This window comes from Arachis hypogaea, chromosome 18 (genome assembly GCF_003086295.3).
Source record: "Arachis hypogaea cultivar Tifrunner chromosome 18, arahy.Tifrunner.gnm2.J5K5, whole genome shotgun sequence".
In the NCBI taxonomy this organism is placed as follows: domain Eukaryota; kingdom Viridiplantae; phylum Streptophyta; class Magnoliopsida; order Fabales; family Fabaceae; genus Arachis; species Arachis hypogaea.
Window position 1 is genome coordinate 97,115,230 of NC_092053.1, and position 18,650 is coordinate 97,133,879.

Consider the following 18,650-nt stretch of genomic DNA (forward strand, 5'->3'; position numbering starts at 1 on the left):
TTCCACTGTTTGTTGGTGGTGTTTGGCATCAGCGGCTGAATTCCACTTGTAGTTATTAAAGTGGTCAAGATCCTGCCACACCCGCTTCAATGTGTGGAAATATTTGGTGACATTGTCATCCCCTTGTTGAATTTCTCTAGCTTTTAGAGTAAGTTCATAAATCTGGGATTTATTCCCAAGATCAGAGTACATCTCCTTGACACTATCCCACAATTCTTTGGCTGTGGTATAGTACATGTAGTTACTGCTGATATCCTCATCCATTGAGTTCACCAGCCATGTCATCACCATGGAATTTTCGGTATCCCACACATGATATTGTGAGTCAGTGATGTTAGGCTGGCTTCGCTCACCGGTGAGATATCCAATCTTCCCTCTTCCACGGATATACATCTGAACTGATTGAGACCACCTAAGGTAGTTTGACCCATTGAGTCGAAATGTGGTGATCTGAACTGAATGGGAGTCACCACTAACTAGTATCCGTTGCTCAGATTTTAAATCTGATGGAGTAGGAGTGGTGTTCTCCTTCTGTTCAGGATTAATGACTGAGGAACTGTCAGCCATAGCTATAAATCAGAGGCACAGTGCAGAGATCCTGCTCTGATACCAAATTGAAGTGTTTGAATGTATTGTATTATAAAATGTACAGGGAATCAGCCTCTTTAAAGAGGAATTACAGAAATAGAAATAACTAGAAAATAGGAAAGAAGAAAAAAATACTAGCCTAAAATAAAGGAAATATTTCTAATCATAAAATCCCTAAAATTAAGCTAAACCCAAAAAGGAAAAGATTTATAATTAATTCTATTTACATAAGATTCATAAAAGGAATTAGGAATCTGATTTTGATTTGATTTAGTCAACAGATCCCATGCCTGGAATCGAAACACCAGGATCTACAAAAGGGTTTATCCAAGAGAAGGCTGAAATGATCCCTTTTTGAATTCAGTTTCTGTTGGTATTTAGCTAGTGTTATTAAAAATTATTATTAACAGGATAAGAGAAATGATATTAGAATAATGGCTAGTCAATTGACCTGAATTTTATATGTTTATTAACTCTTGACTTTTAATCTCAAAATTCCTTGATAAATAAGGAAATAAATAACTTCCTTGAGTAAGATAAACAAGGATGCAATAAAATTATAGACAAATAAGGAGCAATAAAATCCCTTGAGTAAGATAAATTCCTAACAAGATAGGGTCTCAAAAATTATAGTAACAAAATCATCCTTAAAATGACATAAATTGATGCAGTTTATTAGATATCATTCTCTGTCTCTTAAAGATTTTTTGTGAATATTTCACATATATCATGGTCAATGGCATTCCTTGAGGTTGAAAATTTCCAAAATTTCAGTTCAATTGCAAAAGATATCTTAGGTATTGACATTGGCAACTATTTTGAGCTGCAGGATATGTTGAAAATGCGAGCTACACTTCCTATTGCTGCAATAAAAGCTGATATATTGAAACTGTTGAACAAAAATGATGTTCTTGTTGTTTGTGGAGAAACAGGCTCTGGAAAGACAACTCAGGTGATTGTTTAGCTACAGCTGCTGATGAGTTTTTACCTGTTGTATTGACTAATGTTTGTGTTTTCAGTCGTCGACACACTTCTTTTTTATAGACTTTGTGAATGGATTTGTCTATAGTTCTTCTCTGATTAGCATTTAATGTAGGTTCCACAATTTTTATTGGACGACATGATCGAGTCAGGACATGGTGGACATTGTAATATTATATGCACACAACCAAGGAGAATAGCGGTGGGTACAAAATCAGCTTATTTCCCCAATATATTATCTACTACATTCTTCGATTGTTGGATTGGCAGTCTTATCTATCCTACTTTCACTATGATCGAGATGTCTACTTAGTAACAGTTTTCTTGTAACATGTTAAGGCTAGGCTGTTTGATATGGAATGCTGCATTTTTCCAAAATCGATGGACTGTGTAGTTGCAGAATGTAGACCTGATACATTATCTTAAAATTAAATGAAGCAATTTGAAATCATCTAGATTAGATGTGATAATTTCATATATGATTTATTATAACTTGGTGAATTAAGAGGTGTATTGTTGTCCAAAGAAGGAATGGGGCTTGGATTTTGGCAATCATCTAAAACCGTAGTCTTGGTGGCTAAATCACTATCACCTTTTTCAGAACTGGTGTACCACTTAGAGTGAGCTACTGTCCAAGGAAATTGTTAAAAAATAGAGAATATTTTGTAATATCTACGTCATATCTTAACATATCAAATAATATCTCTTAGGATTAGTTTCGGTATATATCATTATTCTCTGATTATTTGCTTATTTGATAGGATTAGGGATTTCCTATTATTATAAATAGGTGTTGGTGCTCCTCATGTAACACAATAATACAAGTATACAACTATATCAGGTTTTCAAATTGTTCATAGTGTCTGGTGTTCTTTGTCCTTCTTCCATATCTAAAACCCACAACCTCAACATCGTATCAGAGCGATACCATCCTTCATGACTTGTGGCCTCCCTTTACGCTGCCAGGATCCCAAAATATCGAACTATGTCGTCTATATTACCTCAATAGACATCAATCACCAACTTTTTTCTTCTAACCCTGACAAAAGGTTATGGTCTCTTGATTCCTTTGGAAGTTTTAGTTGTAAATCATTTTGTAATTTCTAACTCATCCTCGAATACAGCCTCTTTCATTTTTGACAAAACCTATTTGGAAGTCCAAAGCATCCTCTAAACAGAGTTAACATCAATGACATGTTGCAGGTTCGAAGGTCACAATAGGCTATCTCGCTTGATGTGTGTGTTATGTGTGAGGAAAATTCAGACTCAAATTCACTTCTGTTTTTGCGTTGCCCCTTGTTAGTGTTTTTGTGGAACAATTTGTTTGGTATCTTTGATGAGTGTTGGGGTGCGTCTTGCAACCTTAGATCAGTTTCTCTTGGCTTGATTTGTTTGTTTTGAGAGTAGGAAAGTGGCAAATAAATCATTGTGGCACCGTGCAGTATATACCACTATTTGGAGTATTTGGCTGGAGCATAATCCATGCACCTTCTATGACAAAATTTATGATAAGCAAGTTTTATGTGATAGGACTAGATATCTAGCATTTATTGGTGTAAGCTCATAATCTTTATAGAGAAGGCTTTCCTTATCTGACATGTTTATAGATTGGAAAGTAATGCTTTATAGATTACTTTTTTTTTTTTGGCTCTTGTATAGAGATCTTCTTATCCTATTTCTTATATTATTCTTCTCTCCATGGGTTGAGCTTGGTAGTGCAACTAGGACCAGGTTTTGTTCCTCAGGAGTGCAGACTGCAAGTACTATCCTTTCATGGGAACAGGTCAGTGTGCGTTGGTGGTGGTTGGAGTGGGGGGGTTGAGGGAGTGGTGTATGTGAGTATTAATGTAGGGTGTAACCGGGGCTTTGACTGTACTACATTTAGAATAGGTCTGCATTTGGTGAATAGAGCAGGGAGGAGGGATTAGTGGAGACAGAGGAGGTGAAATTGATGGGATCCAAAATATAGGAAACACTGCAGTGGAATAATTGACATAAAAGTTATCATGGATGGTACCACTCTAATTCCAAATTAAATTTGTTGGAGGATACAAGAAAACTGGAAGTGAAACAACATATGTGGAAATAAATACAAGCAACTTTCAATATCACATTTAATACTTGGTTATTCCCAAGACTTCATTTTATTGTGCCATGGTGCCATAATAATAACATGGCAGCATCAGTAACACATTCCCATGCTAAAGACATTAACTAATCTATATGCTTAGTTATGTTCCATCAGCATCAGCATGTGTTCTCATAGCACACTCAGACTCAGTCATAGTGTGAATAATCTATAATATAGGTTCCGCTCTTATTGGATTTTTTATTTAATTTAAAAAAAAAAAACAAGATACTTAACAGCAAATGTTGGTTTCCTGCCTATGTTATAGTCTCACTCGGCTCACTAGTGTCTAACTTTTCTAACAGATGTTAGACTTAATCTGCCAAAACTTTCCTTGCTTTCATTATAATTTTATGCTTTTGCTACCACTTTTGTTTGGATAAATTTAAAGCGACGTTTTCCACTTATTACTTTTGGCTTATGTTTTTCTCATCGTGTTTCAGGCAATTTCAGTAGCCGAAAGGGTAGCCGATGAGCGGTGTGAACCTTCACCAGGCTCAGAGGGTTCCTTGGTTGGTTATCAAGTTCGACTCGACAGTGCCAGGTGCTCATTTGTCTATTCAACATATTCTTGCTAAATGCTTATTATTGTATTAAAATTGGGCTCATCAATCCAACTCCCATAGACGATGAATTTCTGGTTTTGTTGTCTATTCTTACTCTTGTGATACTGAATTGCTTCCTTTCTTTTATTTACTTTATTCAGATTCGGACTTTAAACCATGGTTTATCAGTTTTTGCTATTAATAGAAGAAAATAGGAGGATGATCTCTTATCCTTCCATCTTCTTGTGTAGAAAGAAGAAGAAATTTGTTAGGGGGTAGAAAAAGATTTGACATAAAAGCCAACAATGTTCTCAGTAGAAAATATGTTTTATCCAAAAAAAAAAAGAAAAGAAAAAAAAAATCTTAGATTTGAAATATGTGTTAGTATGGAGTACCTTGGATGGATGTACAAAAGTATTCTAAAAGGGAAATGAAATATTGCACTAACTTTATCTTTCCCGTATGTGCTTATTCTTTGCTTTCTGGGTAATTGCATTTACAGAGTGTAAATTACTTTTGTCATGATAGGAATGAGAGAACTAGGCTTCTGTTCTGTACAACAGGCATCCTTCTCAGAAAATTGATGGTATGTTATGCTGTTATATAGTATGGGCAGCCTGTATTCAGCTTGTATTCTATTGTATGCAAGCATTTTAATGAGGACCAGTGCAAATTCAAAGCTTTTGTTGTTTTGTTTTCGGAACTCCGGTCTCTATTAAGAGTATCCTTGCAGTCTTTAAAGAAATTGTTTTGTATTTTAATAGTTATTCAACTATAATTTCATTTTTATTGAATTTTAAGCTATTCTTTGATGTTTTCGAATTTCAGGGAGACCAAAGTTTGACTGGCATCACTCATATCATAGTTGATGAAGTTCACGAGAGGTCTCTATTGGTCAGTTTAATCAATTGAAATGGTTTGCAGTTATCATTTTTTATGCCTTGGCTGATTGGATCTTTGTAGGTTTTTGTAAGATATCTATGAATGCCATGTTGAAAGTATGTAAGTTTGTAAGATATAGATGATGCCATTAACAAAGTAGGTATCTTTGTTGTTTTATTGCTTGTTTTAATTCTGAAAGTGTTAGATCAAAACAATTTAGATACTGGAGGAAAAAGTATTTTGTGAATATAATAAGGAGTTTCACATGATTATATCTACAGATTAAAGTTAATTTTTATCGTAGTGTTGGGTTAAACAAAACTAATAATGTGGACAGAATATACATATTGATGTACTTAAAGTTTTGTGTTAGATTTTTTGGATTGAATTAGATGCACGCCTAATCTCGTTCTTATTAGGCATTAGAGTCTATCCTATGTATAGCACTGTGCCTTCTGTAGATATATAGTCCTGCTAACTTGATTCTAGATGTTCATTCTTGGGCAAGAGTTGGATGTGCCAAGTCCCACGGGCATATGACCTAATTATTTATAATAACTTGCACAATCCTCTTCCTTAGAATTGCTTGTGGGGTTGAGTGAGGGCTAGGTCTAATCTCAATTCTAACAAGGAGGACACCTGATCCTCTGTTTCTGCAATATTACATAGGAATTCTAGCTGCTCCTTTTCTTTAAAGCTATGTCAATCTCATATATCTTTCCAACTTTTACAGGGTGATTTTCTCCTAATTGTTTTGAAGAATCTAATTGAGAAGCAGTCCACTGAAAGATCAACAAAACTCAAAGTCATTCTAATGTATGTCGTAAATCCTGTCCCTACAATTGGTATATTACACTTGTTTTTATTGAATTCCATTATGTAATATTAAGAAATTCCTTTGTGTCTTGTATTCAATTATGATAATCAGGTCTGCTACTGTTGATTCAAGTTTATTCTCAAAATACTTTGGACATTGTCCTGTAGTTACTGCAGAAGGAAGAACTCATCCAGTGACAACATATTTTCTTGAGGATATATATGATCAGATCGATTATCGACTTCCTTCGGATTCTCCAGTTTCTTTAACATCAACATTTCGCAAGGAGCAGGTATTCTGCAGGCTCTAGATAATGTTTTGACCCTTTATTAGTTTTGTTGAACTGAAGTTTAATTATCCGTTTTATGACATGTAAACCATACCTTCTCAGTTTTGTGTATTTATGTAACTTAGAAAATGCTGTGAAGGTCTGAAACCATTTTGCAAGACTACCGGTATTTTTGGAGAAAAAATTGAATCATGATTTTTAATTCATTGAAGTGAGTTAGGTTTTATTTTTTTATTTTTTACTGATTAATGTCTTAGTTAATGAATTGTTTCAATTTTCAATTTAGAAGTTGCAGAAAGGTCTTGTGACAAATAGCAAGGGGAAGAAGAATCTAATGTTATCGGGGTGGGGTGATGAATCTCTGCTTTCCGAAGAGAACACTAATCCATATTTTGTTCCAAGTTATTATCAGTCATACAGTGAACAAGCTAAACAAAATCTAGTAAGTCCTGTTTAAGATGAGTGTGTATACAACCTTAGGTTGTGGCTATAATTTGACCATCCAAAATTCTGTTTTGTTCAGAAAAGATTGAATGAAGATGTCATTGATTACGATCTTCTAGAAGATCTAATATGTTTCATTGATGAAAATTGCAATGAGGGTGCCATCCTTGTATTCCTACCGGTAAGCTTAATTTGGTATTCTCTGAGCTACTAACTAAACCGTTTACCTGAATTTTTGTTGGTATGAGTCGTTATTTATTTATTTACTTCTTGCTATAATTTGACATGTCAGGGAGTCTCTGAAATAAACCTTTTACATGATAAGTTGGTTGCCTCTTACCGCTTTGGTCGACCCTCTTCTGAATGGGTTATTCCGTTGCATTCTTCGGTTGCATCAACTGAGCAGAAACGGGTGTTTTTGCGCCCTCCAGGAAATACACGTAAGGTGAGGATGGCCCTTAAGATTTTATTCTTAAAATCAACTTAGAAATCACTAATCTAATTCTAAACCGTTGCTTCTTTTTAGTATTACCCTTTCCTAACAGAAAATGTGGCACTTGGTTTTCTCCCTTGTGCTTCGGCCTGAGTGCATCTTGTTTACCATTAGGATCCCAGCTTGTAAAGGTTTACAAACATCTATGTAAGATGAAAGCATGATTACTGTTTAACACACTCCTGCAGACTCCAGCTTGCCTAAGCTTGTGTGAAATTTAACCTTTATTTTGAAGAATGAGGGGCAGGAAGATTCAAACTACAAACCATTTAGTTATAGGAGCTTCGGCACCATGCAATAAGCCATCATGTTTAAAGATTAAGCTATTAGGTTAAGAAACATCTAAAGCTTTATATTTAACTACATTCTTTTGCCTTTTCTGATAAAAGTATAGACTTCAGATTAAAAGAGAGGACTTTTATTGAGAAAACCCACTATTTATATTATTTTGTAACTGAATAACATTGTGCAGCACTAGTGATATCTATTATAGATAAAATATTTTGAATTTTCCTACTGCTAGGTTGTTATAGCCACAAATATAGCAGAGACCAGCATAACAATAGATGACGTGATATATGTAATTGACTGTGGAAAGCATAAGGAAAACCGATATAACCCACAGAAGGTATGTCATCTTTTCATCTTTCTCAATGTGAAATTAATTAATTTATTATTATGAAATGTCAAACATTGCCATCAAAGTTGTTAAATTTATTGATTTTTCACCTCATATGTGAAGCTGCAAATTGTGGTACTGAATCTGTCAAGTTTCAATAAGGGTATGTAGTTCAACAATATAGGGTTTCATACTTGTTGCAGTACATGGACTGAAATGGATCAATTTACCTAGTCCTCTCAATCAATTACCCATCAGTCACCCTCCTCAGTAACATCTGCTTAAGGGGATGCAGCTAGCCCATGTTGATAATGCTAAGTTCCATTTTGTTCAAGGTTTCCCAGATTGTTTGCTGTTCATTATCGCTAACAAGGAAACTTCTTATGATAAGCAACTTGAGATATGTTTTTGTTCCTTGGTCATGTAAGATGATCGTTCTATCCTCGTCTTGCTCAATTATCCTTTCATTGCAATATCTCTTGCATCGAGTCCCCTGGCAACCATGTTATATGGAGTCATATTTTCCTGTTGTAGTGGATTTGTTGGTAATAAGCTTGGAACTTAGAAAGCTTTAGATTGGTTGATTGAGAATGTTAGAATATACGAAGGTATCTTATTATTCTAATCTTAGATAATCATCATGAAGTGCTTAGGACTAGGTTGAATTTTTCTGTATATTTAATGATTTTATTTTCTCGTTTAATTTGGATTTGGAGCCTAGTTTCATGGTAGATTCGGAAATGCCATCAATTCTAATCAGGTGTCAGAGCCTTTTCTGTTCTGTATTTGTTAGTTGGGTCACCTGGACATGTCTATTTTGCAAACTTCAGGCTTCAGATGTTCATTCTTGGACTTCAGGGTAGTGTATCAAGATGTCTCACATTGGTTCAGGATTTGGGAATGGTCTTCAAGATGGCGTGCAAACATGTATGATCATATGAGGATACGTTCCTGTAGGTCATCTTTTGCTCGATCTTGCTTTGAAAATCAGACTTGTGAGACTGAATGGGTGCTGATTAAGAGCATAACTCAGTCAGTCGGATCATATGCTTTGGGCGAGTTGGCTCGTCCAGTATTTTGGAGCATTCGAGTTGATCCAGTCCACCACCTGCTCATCCCACTCGATAAAAACCTAGTAGGCTCTCTATTCAGATCGAACTTCCTGCCCCCTCTCTGTCTCTGCTCATCCCAGCCGCCTTCTCCAATGTCTGTTGCTGGACCTCTGCACCAGCCCTTGATCTCCTAGTGCTCCATTCTTCTTCCTCATCAAGGATCTCTATTTCTTTATGATAAATTGACAATGACAATGATGAAGTGGCATGGTGCGAATGAGATGGTTTCTAGTTATGCTGTTATTGTTGTTTTGAATGTTGTCTGACAAACGATTACATGTGGGATGGCACAATGTGGGTACTGGGTTGGTGGAAATACATTTCAGGACATCATTTGTGTTTTGGCTATGCAGGGCTTCTTGGTTTTTGGCACATACAAGAGGCACCTTTTTTTCCCCTGTTGACATTTATTATTTCATTTTTTGTTGGTTCTTTTTTGTTTTGGGTCTCAATTGACTTTTGATTAGGCATCATTTTGCTGGGTATTATTTTTGTTGAGTTGTGATTTATATGCATTTTTAATTTAAGTATAATATGTTGATTGTGATTAACTTTTTTCTTTGTGCCACTATGCCTATATTTGGCTCATGCATTTTGCCTGAAATTTTGAGGGGAACCTTAAGAATATTATTTAAAGGATGCACAAAATAATTGGTGGCCAAAATGACCTTTGTGCCTCCTTTTCCATTTTTTTGATGGTATGGCTTTTTGGGTGGGAAAAATACCAAAAAAATCTACTTGGTGTAAAATTACTAAATTTGGTGAATGAAAATGTCTCGTTTTTCTAAATGTGCTTGCAAAAAATCGCGTCGAAATTCGACCTCCAGAGAACTTTCGCTGAGTATGTCGGCCAGGATAGGCATCTGGCCTAGTTAGACTGGCGAGATTGACTAGTCTATGTTCATGTGTCATGTATGTATTTGTATAAATGTTTTTGCCTAAGTAGGTTCTTGACCTTGACAATCTTGGATATGACCATCTTTTCTAAGGGTTTGGTAGCCCTGACCTCCTAGTTTAGCTTTTGAAGTCTAGTTATGCCACTTAAATTTTAATTAGTGCTTTGTCTTATACTTCACAACATCATATTAGATCAATGCATCGTTAGTTCCTTTTATGTTTCTTCCTCCTTCCTTCCTTAAAACTTGTAAGCTCAACACTCATAAAACACATATATGCTTTGTACAGGATAATATAACCAGTTATTATTGTTTTGTGGTTGTTATAGAAATTGTCTAGCATGGTTGAAGATTGGATATCTCAAGCAAATGCAAGGCAGCGCCGGGGCAGAGCTGGACGTGTAAAACCTGGAACTTGCTTTTGCTTGTACACTCGTCACAGGTTTGAAAGACTCATGCGTCCTTATCAGGTATGTATTGAAAATACTCAAAAGGGTACCTTAGCACTATGTTTTGTATTTCCAATCCATCCTTCTCCACTAATAGCTGCTCCTGTTATATTATTCTTATCAAGGTTCCAGAGATGCTTCGGATGCCATTAGTTGAACTGTGTTTGCAGATTAAGTTACTGTCTCTTGGTCATATTGAGCCATTTTTGTCCAAGGTAAACAACTATATCTTTTTAACTTAAAAAATACTCTCCAAATAGGTTATCTGGACAGTTCTTTTAAATATCTTTCCATTATCAGGCTTTAGAACCTCCAAAGGTTGAAGCAATGAGTTCAGCAATATCCTTACTATATGAGGTACTGAATAGTTGTATTTCACTCTATCACTGATTTCAGAGTATGAGTTATTGTGGTTGTTATTTTTTTATAATTCTGTTTCTATTTGATTTACGTACATTATAATTGGTTTTGACTTTTGTCCCAGCTTTGATAAATACTCCTCATTGTTAAATTGTACTGTGATTGAGATATTCACTTTCTATTTCTGTTTATTTTTGGTGAGACAATTTCCTGCTCCATTTATGCTCTTTTTTCTATACAGTCCTATTAGTTATGCGTTGAATTACATTCACATAGAATCTTAACCTGTTTCAAAAATTTTATAATGCAGAAATTCAAAATGTTACCTGATCTTTATGTATTTTACTTTCATTGAAACAAATATATTGTAGGTTGGTGCTCTTGAAGGTGATGAGCAGCTGACACTGCTTGGACATCATTTGGCAAAACTTCCTGTTGATGTCTTAATTGGAAAGGTGTATACCATGTCTCTTATCTTTGAAAGCTTGAACTGAATTTCTGATTTTTAAGGCTGAAGCTATCTTTCTCACAAGCATTTCTTGAGCTCTATCAAGTGTTTTTTCCTTTCTAAGATTGTTGTACTTCACCTAAATTGAAAATGATAGTTCTCTCCATACTTTCTCTCTTTTGATCTGACATTGTGAGTAATAACTATTTAGTTTCTCCTTAACTATACCAATATTAAATGTATTCTGCTTTGCTTCGCTCCCTGCTGGCAAATGTAAATATTGTATATCAAGTGTATTTGAAACAACATGCTGGATTGGAAATGGTTCATTTCAGTCCTACTCTGCTCATCATATACAATGTGAATGATAAATGATATATTATATACTTTGCCAATCACCAATGCATTGTTTTATTTTTTTATTTATTTATTTTTGGTAATTACAGATGATGCTGTATGGTGCAATATTTGGTTGCTTGTCACCTATTCTTTCAATCTCTGCATTTCTAAGCTACAAGTCTCCATTTGTATATCCAAAGGATGAGGTCTGTATCGGTACTAAGATTTTCACACCATTTTACTTCTTTATATTGAATTTTGAACATATTGTATGTCAATCTGCAGAGGCAAAATGTTGAAAGAGCAAAATTATCATTGTTGAATCACAAGGTAGATGGGCCAGGTGATACCAATAATGTTGATCAGCAATCTGATCACTTACTAATGATGTTAGCTTATAAAAGATGGGAAAGGATTTTGACTGAGGTCAGCATGTGATTGTATTTTTCCTTTTACATATTTTCTTAAGTTGTTATATGACTGCCTTGATTGAGGCACATGCTAGTTATTTCCTTACACTCTCTTATGGTATCTATGCACGTGAAGCAATATGTTAGAAGTAATGCTAGTAAATACCATCGTGTCATGATTCATGGGAGAACAACTGATAAAAGAAAAATAAGAAAATATGTTCCTGCCCATCATCATAAGGCATTGGTCTTTGCATTTATCCATAGAAGCCGATTTATTCGGCATACAATAGTGTTCTTTCAACACATTTTTAATCTTTTTAAAATTTTAAATATGCAGAAAGGAGCTAAAGCTGCACAACAATTCTGCAATTCCTTCTTTCTGAGCAGTTCTGTAATGTATATGATAAGGTGTTAGTATATCTTTAATTCACTCTTTAATATATGTTTATGCTTGTATTATTGTTGACTTACTGTTGCTAGTTGTGCTTTAGATTTTGATAACTGTGGCTTCAAACGATGATATATGAGTAATAATGAGATGGTGTGTTTAATGTTGTTTGTGTTGTAGATTCTTATATATAGTATATATAGCATCTGCCTTGCCTTTATGATCCTTTTGGTTTTCCACTCTGCTACTTTTCCAGGTTAACTACAATAGGAACATATCCAATGGTAACAAGTAATTTGCATAGTAATTTGTTACAATAAAAAATGGGAAAAATGTGTTATACAAATGGATCAATGTGCTTTCTTGCGTGATTTATCTATATGCCAAATATATTGAAGAATATAGATATCCCAATCTAATCAGATTTGGTTGGTAATCATTAGCTAACTCATCTCCACTGATGATGTATAAACCCTAAAAAATTACCATGGAATGAGATTATTCACGTCTAATAGAAACTTCTTTCACTCTTTCTCTGATTTTGTTCCTTTCTTTAAAACTCCGCATCTCCTAAGGACTCTGATAACATATAGGAGTTACTTGTTTCCTTGTGAGGATTCATTGTTCTCTTTTGTACTCTTTCCTTCCATTTTAGTAACATTTCTTTTTCAATTATAGCTAACGTAATCTGGAAATTTATTGTGGAAATGGTTTTTACCAGTTGCCCAAAATGAAGGGTGTTTGTTGTGTAATTGTTACTACAAGAACGATATCTGGTATCCATGTATTGTGCAGTTAGCAAATTTGCTTGTTAAATATATGTTTCTTCCCCCTTAAAATGATGTTTGAGCTAATAGCAGTCTCTTAGATTAAAGATAACTTTTTCTTTCACAATTTATAATATTGGTTTTCAATCCACCTTCATTGATGTGCCTAACCCTAATCAAGTACAGAACACTGGCTGAAATTATTGCAATAAATGCTTCCTCCAATATTTCATCTCCCTCATAGATATAGACAGAATTTATATATTTATGTAACTTCTTCAATGTGTCTAGGACTGGGAACAAATTTATGCTATGCACATATTAGAAGGAATGACAAATGTCAACTCGATATTTGTTTTATAAATTGTCTGTTTATGTGTGAATTCTTTTTCTACATCTGTTTTTATGGATGATATTTGATAGGATGCAATTGTAGTAGGCCCTAGTTGTAAGTCAGCTGTATGTGTCAAGAGTGATGAGAGCAGAAGGTATATGATGTTAGGGAGGTTATTTTCTTTTTTATGCTAGTTAAGGTTAGGCTATAAGGATGGCTCTACTTGCTCAAAACTTCACTTTTTCTTTCAGATTTCACCTTGATTTCAGTCTTAAGGGACACACTGCATTTCTATTTCTTATGTCTACTTGTGGGTTCTATTAATCTTTTCAGGGATATGAGAATGCAGTTTGGAACATTGCTAGCAGACATTGGTTTCATCACTCTTCCTAAAGACGATAAGGTGTGCTCTCTTTCTTATTTCTGAATAATGCTTGGTTTTGTTTATTCTTGAGCTCATTTGTATATTGATGCTGAAGATCTTAACATTGAGGTACAGATTACATAATATAGAGTCATATATTGGTGTAGGGGTTTTTTTATCAGTGAATCTCTTGCACACACAGTTTGTGCATATTTCCTAACTCTGGTGCACTAAAGCACTTCCATCCCTTATGATTAAGATAAATGGTGAAAAAATAGTCATTCACTTCTGTTGCCCTGTTGACTAGTCTCTCTTGGTTTCATTTCCTTGTTTCTTTATTCGTATTGACATCCAATATTAGTTGAGCTCTTCTCTATACATCCAGTTGAGAATCAAAGAATTTGCTATATAAATCTTTGTTCTAATCAATAATATGAACTACTACAGTTGGATCGAAAAAAGCTAGGAAGTCTTGACAGTTGGCTTTCTGATGCATCACAACCATTCAATGCACATGCACATCATTTGTCAGTTGTCAAGGTAACGCGTTCAGATCTTCTGGTTTTAACATTCAGGCAATACTAATTTCCCGTTCTTGGGGGGTTTCAGCTGTTGTTCTGTTCCATGTGTCCTGTTTAGTTTTATGTGATCATTTTCGTCAACTTGCAGTGTGCTTAGCTGGTTTATGCCTTGACATCTTTAAGAAAGCTTTTGGTAATTGCTTTTTAAGCTTTGAGTGTACAGCAGACTATTTTCCTTTTCTCAACTAAAAAGAAGGAAAAATCTCAAAACTCAACCAATTGAAATATCAAAATTGATTAGCTGTCACTATAAAGTGAATGGATATTTCATTTTCTCTCTTGCAAAGGCATAATTATTTCAGTCCGAATTGTAAATATTATTTTGTAGTGATGCATTGAATGGAGCATAGCATTTAATTGACCTGTGCTGCTTTCTTCAATTTCTTTTCTTTTTCTTTTTTTTTTTGTTGGTGGTGTGAGAGGACTTTGTTTCTGTTGCTTGTTATACTTCATTGAATCTTACTATGGTAATCTAAACCATTACATCGTTTTTTTCCTACATGCTTGTCACTATAAATATTTTGTATCACATATTGGTATCCTTCCCCTGTTTCAACTCTCAAAATAAATATTTTGGTTCTTGGTTCGTATCATTTGAAATGGTATTCAATTTATTGCTTTTGGAATGCAAGCTGTGTATTGACTGTTTTCTAAATCACCATGAATATAATTTATCTATCACTGTTTTCTTAATTCGTGTGCTGGACCATTCAATGTGCAAGAAACAAACCTATGCTAGAACTAGGTGATATAGAAGTAGTGTTAAAAGAGTGGATTTGTAAGTGTCACTATCCATGTTCCTGTGCAATGATCTCTCAGAATATACCCTTGCAGGCTATACTATGCGCTGGTTTGTATCCCAATGTGGCAGCTAGTGAACACAGTATTGTTGGAGCAGTTCTTAGCACCTTCAACCAGTCTTCTAACACCGCGAATAGTGGTCGTACAGTCTGGTTTGACGGAAGAAGAGAAGTTCATATCCATCCTTCTTCTATCAATAGTAACACTAAATCCTTTCAATACCCCTTTCTCATCTTCCTTGAAAAGGTTTGTTAGCAATTTATAAGTGGAAATTTGTTAGCTTGCCCTTTCAGGATGCTTTTCTGATATGATGTGAAAATGTATTACTGTGTTATTACTTGTTCTGTTTCTTTCATATGATATTTTTATTATGTTTATATTTTTCATCCCTATTAAAACTCTAAAAGGGTTGTAGTCAGCTCATGATACCTGTTTGTAGTGAAAAGGAGCTAAGCTAAGTTGAGCCAGGAACCTAAGAAAATAATTTCTTTGCTCAAACTCGGTTCACCCTTGACTCACTAGCTGCTAGGCTCCAATCTCTTTTGAAAAAATCTTTCGGATAAACTTTTATTGAAAAAGACTATACTCAAAAAGTTAAAATACATAAATATCTGCATCTACTTTAGATTTAAAGCATTATATATGTGGGTCTGTGATATAAATCTAGCTATTGGTATTTCAGGTTGAAACAAACAGAGTATTTTTACGCGATACTTCTGTCGTTTCTCCATACTCCATTTTGCTGTTTGGGGGGTCAATTAATGTTCAGCATCAGGTACATGTTCTGGTTGTCTTTTGGCAGTATATGATGTTTATAAGTTTACTTCATAGATCTTTAAAAATGGACCAATTACTATTTTCTTAAGTTGCAAGTTCCTCCACTTCAAAATGTTACCATGGAGAAATTATGTTGTTTTAGTTTTTCTATTAATGTAAATAAACAACAATGACAACTGAATCTTGCCCCACTAAGAAAGAAGTATTGGTACATCAAATTCCAATACACGTTGAGGTGTTTGAAGCACCTTTTTCAGTAAGATGCATTGCAACCTTCCCCTAGTGAACATTGATCTTTTTCTTGTATGCTTGTTCACCCTGCTGCAATCATTTCTATAAAATTGTGTCTCATAGTTTTGTACGTTTTTAATCCAAAACAACAATTGCAACACATTATGTTTTACATCTCCCTCTACCATTCAGGATGCTCAAATCATAAGTTGTAATATGGTATACTCTGCAATCTTTTAGTGCCACTTTGCTAAATCTGTATTTGATATACTATTGTTTCCACTTGTGCGAAAATGCTATGCTCCCAAAGGGTACCTCAACTTCTCTATTTCTCATTTATTTTCATCTCTCGAGTTTACTAATAGGACAATTTCATCTTCAGAAAGCGTACTTGCTCCTAGATAGGTTCATTAAATAAATTGTTTTTTCCACCCATCTGCTATTTTCTTGTACTTCCTTTCCTCAGAATTTCTAACTCTATCCCTTGTTTTTTATTGGCATTTCCACAAATGAAATTAGATAGAATATTAAGGATGCGTTAGTAACTTAATAACAGTTAATTTAGACAAAAGTAAAATTGAAATTTCTAATAATAGGCAAATCCATGAAGAAAGAGTTAGATTAATAAAAATTTGTATATCTATAGTGCCGCTCAGATCCCACCCCACTTAAATGAAAAGGGCTTCACTGTTATTGTTGTCATTTGTAACAGTAATTTCCTTTAACTGACATTATTTATTTTCTTAACCTTTGCTCAATAACCTTAACGGATTGGTTTTTGAAAATAAAGAGAGTATTAAATAACAATTAGCTGGGAAATGTTACGAGCAATAAATTAAGCATTTTATAATAAAATTATATATTGCTTAAAATGTTCAATTTTTTTTTGGTTTACTCTTTCCTTGTAGACTGGACTTGTAACAATTGATGGATGGTTGAAACTGAGTGCACCTGCACAAATAGCTGTGTTATTCAAGGAGCTAAGACAAACTCTACATACCTTTCTGAAGGAGCTGATTCGAAAACCGGAGGTGCCATTTTTCATTACTTGAAGCTCTCTTATGGTTGATATGTTTCCCCATGATCTCTAACTTTATCTGAATGGTTTCTCTTAAATTTATTGTTGTGGATGCATGAGTCCACCTTGGGCTCATACTGGTTTCTGTTGAATTTGAACTAATTCACTTGCAAACAAATGGTTACTTGGTTAGATATAAAATTATTCATATACTTCTATCTAATATTTAAGTTTTTAGAAGAGATGGTTTTATGACATAGCATCGAAAGTTCAAAACCTCTAGGACTAAAAAGTCTAGAGTTTTCTTTGTTGTTCCCCAATTCTTTTGAATAAAAATTAAATTTCAGCACAAGGAATGGATGGGCATGTGTATGAGCATTCTTCAAGCCCCAAAAGGATTCTTGCGTGAGTGTGTTTTAAATATAAAATTATTTATATATCTCTACCTAATATTGTGGTAACTATAAATCATTCATGGTCTTGAACTTTTAGCTAATTTTAGTCCTTCAATTATGATATATATGTTATATATCTCTACCTAATAGTTGTTGTAACTATAAATCCTTCAATTATGATTTAGGATTACTCTTTATACAATATGCTGTGCGATATTCATGGTACGAATGATACATTTTCAGTTGTTATTTATGATCTATATGATCTTGAACTTTTAGCTATTTTTAGTCCTCCAATTATGTACAAATAACTGAAAATCTATTGGTTTGTTGTAGTGCTATTTGTTTGTCATTATTGCTTCTTCATGATTACTGCTTTCAACAGAATAATACGTGGGCTCTGTTTGCTTTCAGGAGGCGCTCATGCTCAATAATGAACTCATCAAGTCCATCGTCACTTTGCTGTTAGAAGAAGGAAGCTCTAAATGATTGATCAATCCACTTCAAAAAGCCGCCATAGCGGCACTGGCAGAATTTTCAAGAAATCGGTATAGCACCAGAGAAATTCCTATATACACCATGAAGTAAGAGTGATTCTCCTTCCACATTGATTTATTATCACAAACATTTAAGAAAGTAAGATAAAATACAACCCAAAAAAAAAAAAAGGAAATCATACATGAGTGGTTATGAAGTGATGTGGAATCAAATTTTTCTCCTTCCTGGAGGTGGATAGAATATCTACACCGGAGGGATTCTTATATACACCATTTCATATAAAGAGTAATTCTAATATCATAGAAGATCGCATAGCACCTCTAGCTTCTCTTGTTTCCTTTGTTCTATTTCTGTGTATTAGATATTAGTCTTCTATATATCAGCGCGTTTGGCTTACCTCTATCTTAGTATTTGTCAATAAAATTTATTATTTTTATATATAATTTACATGTATATACATAAGCTGCTATGCCCTTTACTCCTTTACTATACGGAAGTGCTATTTTGACAACTGGATTCTACAACTCACTCAACTGCACAGTCAGTCTCCGATGCAATTTTCCACAGGCAAGGCTTTGTGGAGGGGTAAATTACAAAATTTCGCTGGCCCATGGAAATTTACATGGGAGAGAGACTTTGAAACAACTTTCAAAATTATACATGTTACAAACATAAACATTATAAGTTGAATGC

General features: G+C 34.3%; 1 protein-coding gene across 3 annotated transcripts in view; it reads left to right on the forward strand.

Annotated features, from left to right (window-relative positions):
• Nucleotides 1-18,359, forward strand: part of LOC112772740 (DExH-box ATP-dependent RNA helicase DExH7, chloroplastic) — a 29,474-nt gene extending 11,115 nt beyond the window's left edge. The window contains exons 10-33 of one of the 3 annotated variants that reach the window (XR_011876717.1): nucleotides 1,418-1,540; nucleotides 1,685-1,771; nucleotides 4,141-4,241; nucleotides 4,771-4,828; nucleotides 5,071-5,136; nucleotides 5,858-5,940; nucleotides 6,053-6,233; nucleotides 6,517-6,672; nucleotides 6,754-6,855; nucleotides 6,967-7,119; nucleotides 7,691-7,795; nucleotides 10,124-10,264; nucleotides 10,369-10,458; nucleotides 10,544-10,600; nucleotides 10,975-11,058; nucleotides 11,498-11,596; nucleotides 11,676-11,816; nucleotides 12,141-12,211; nucleotides 13,626-13,695; nucleotides 14,104-14,196; nucleotides 15,072-15,284; nucleotides 15,721-15,813; nucleotides 16,955-17,469; nucleotides 17,645-17,681. Coding sequence is in view for 2 of the 3 variants with exons in the window: in XM_025817740.3 (XP_025673525.1) it covers nucleotides 1,418-1,540; nucleotides 1,685-1,771; nucleotides 4,141-4,241; nucleotides 4,771-4,828; nucleotides 5,071-5,136; nucleotides 5,858-5,940; nucleotides 6,053-6,233; nucleotides 6,517-6,672; nucleotides 6,754-6,855; nucleotides 6,967-7,119; nucleotides 7,691-7,795; nucleotides 10,124-10,264; nucleotides 10,369-10,458; nucleotides 10,544-10,600; nucleotides 10,975-11,058; nucleotides 11,498-11,596; nucleotides 11,676-11,816; nucleotides 12,141-12,211; nucleotides 13,626-13,695; nucleotides 14,104-14,196; nucleotides 15,072-15,284; nucleotides 15,721-15,813; nucleotides 16,955-17,077; nucleotides 17,874-17,948 (2,565 nt within the window). In the remaining variant the exon portion in view is untranslated. Of the gene's footprint in view, nucleotides 1-1,417; nucleotides 1,541-1,684; nucleotides 1,772-4,140; nucleotides 4,242-4,770; nucleotides 4,829-5,070; nucleotides 5,137-5,857; nucleotides 5,941-6,052; nucleotides 6,234-6,516; nucleotides 6,673-6,753; nucleotides 6,856-6,966; nucleotides 7,120-7,690; nucleotides 7,796-10,123; nucleotides 10,265-10,368; nucleotides 10,459-10,543; nucleotides 10,601-10,974; nucleotides 11,059-11,497; nucleotides 11,597-11,675; nucleotides 11,817-12,140; nucleotides 12,212-13,625; nucleotides 13,696-14,103; nucleotides 14,197-15,071; nucleotides 15,285-15,720; nucleotides 15,814-16,954; nucleotides 17,470-17,644; nucleotides 17,682-17,873 lie in introns of those variants that run through there. The other 2 variants (XM_025817740.3, XM_072225883.1) reach the window with 2 other exon arrangements.
• The last annotated feature ends 291 nt before the right edge of the window (nucleotides 18,360-18,650 follow it).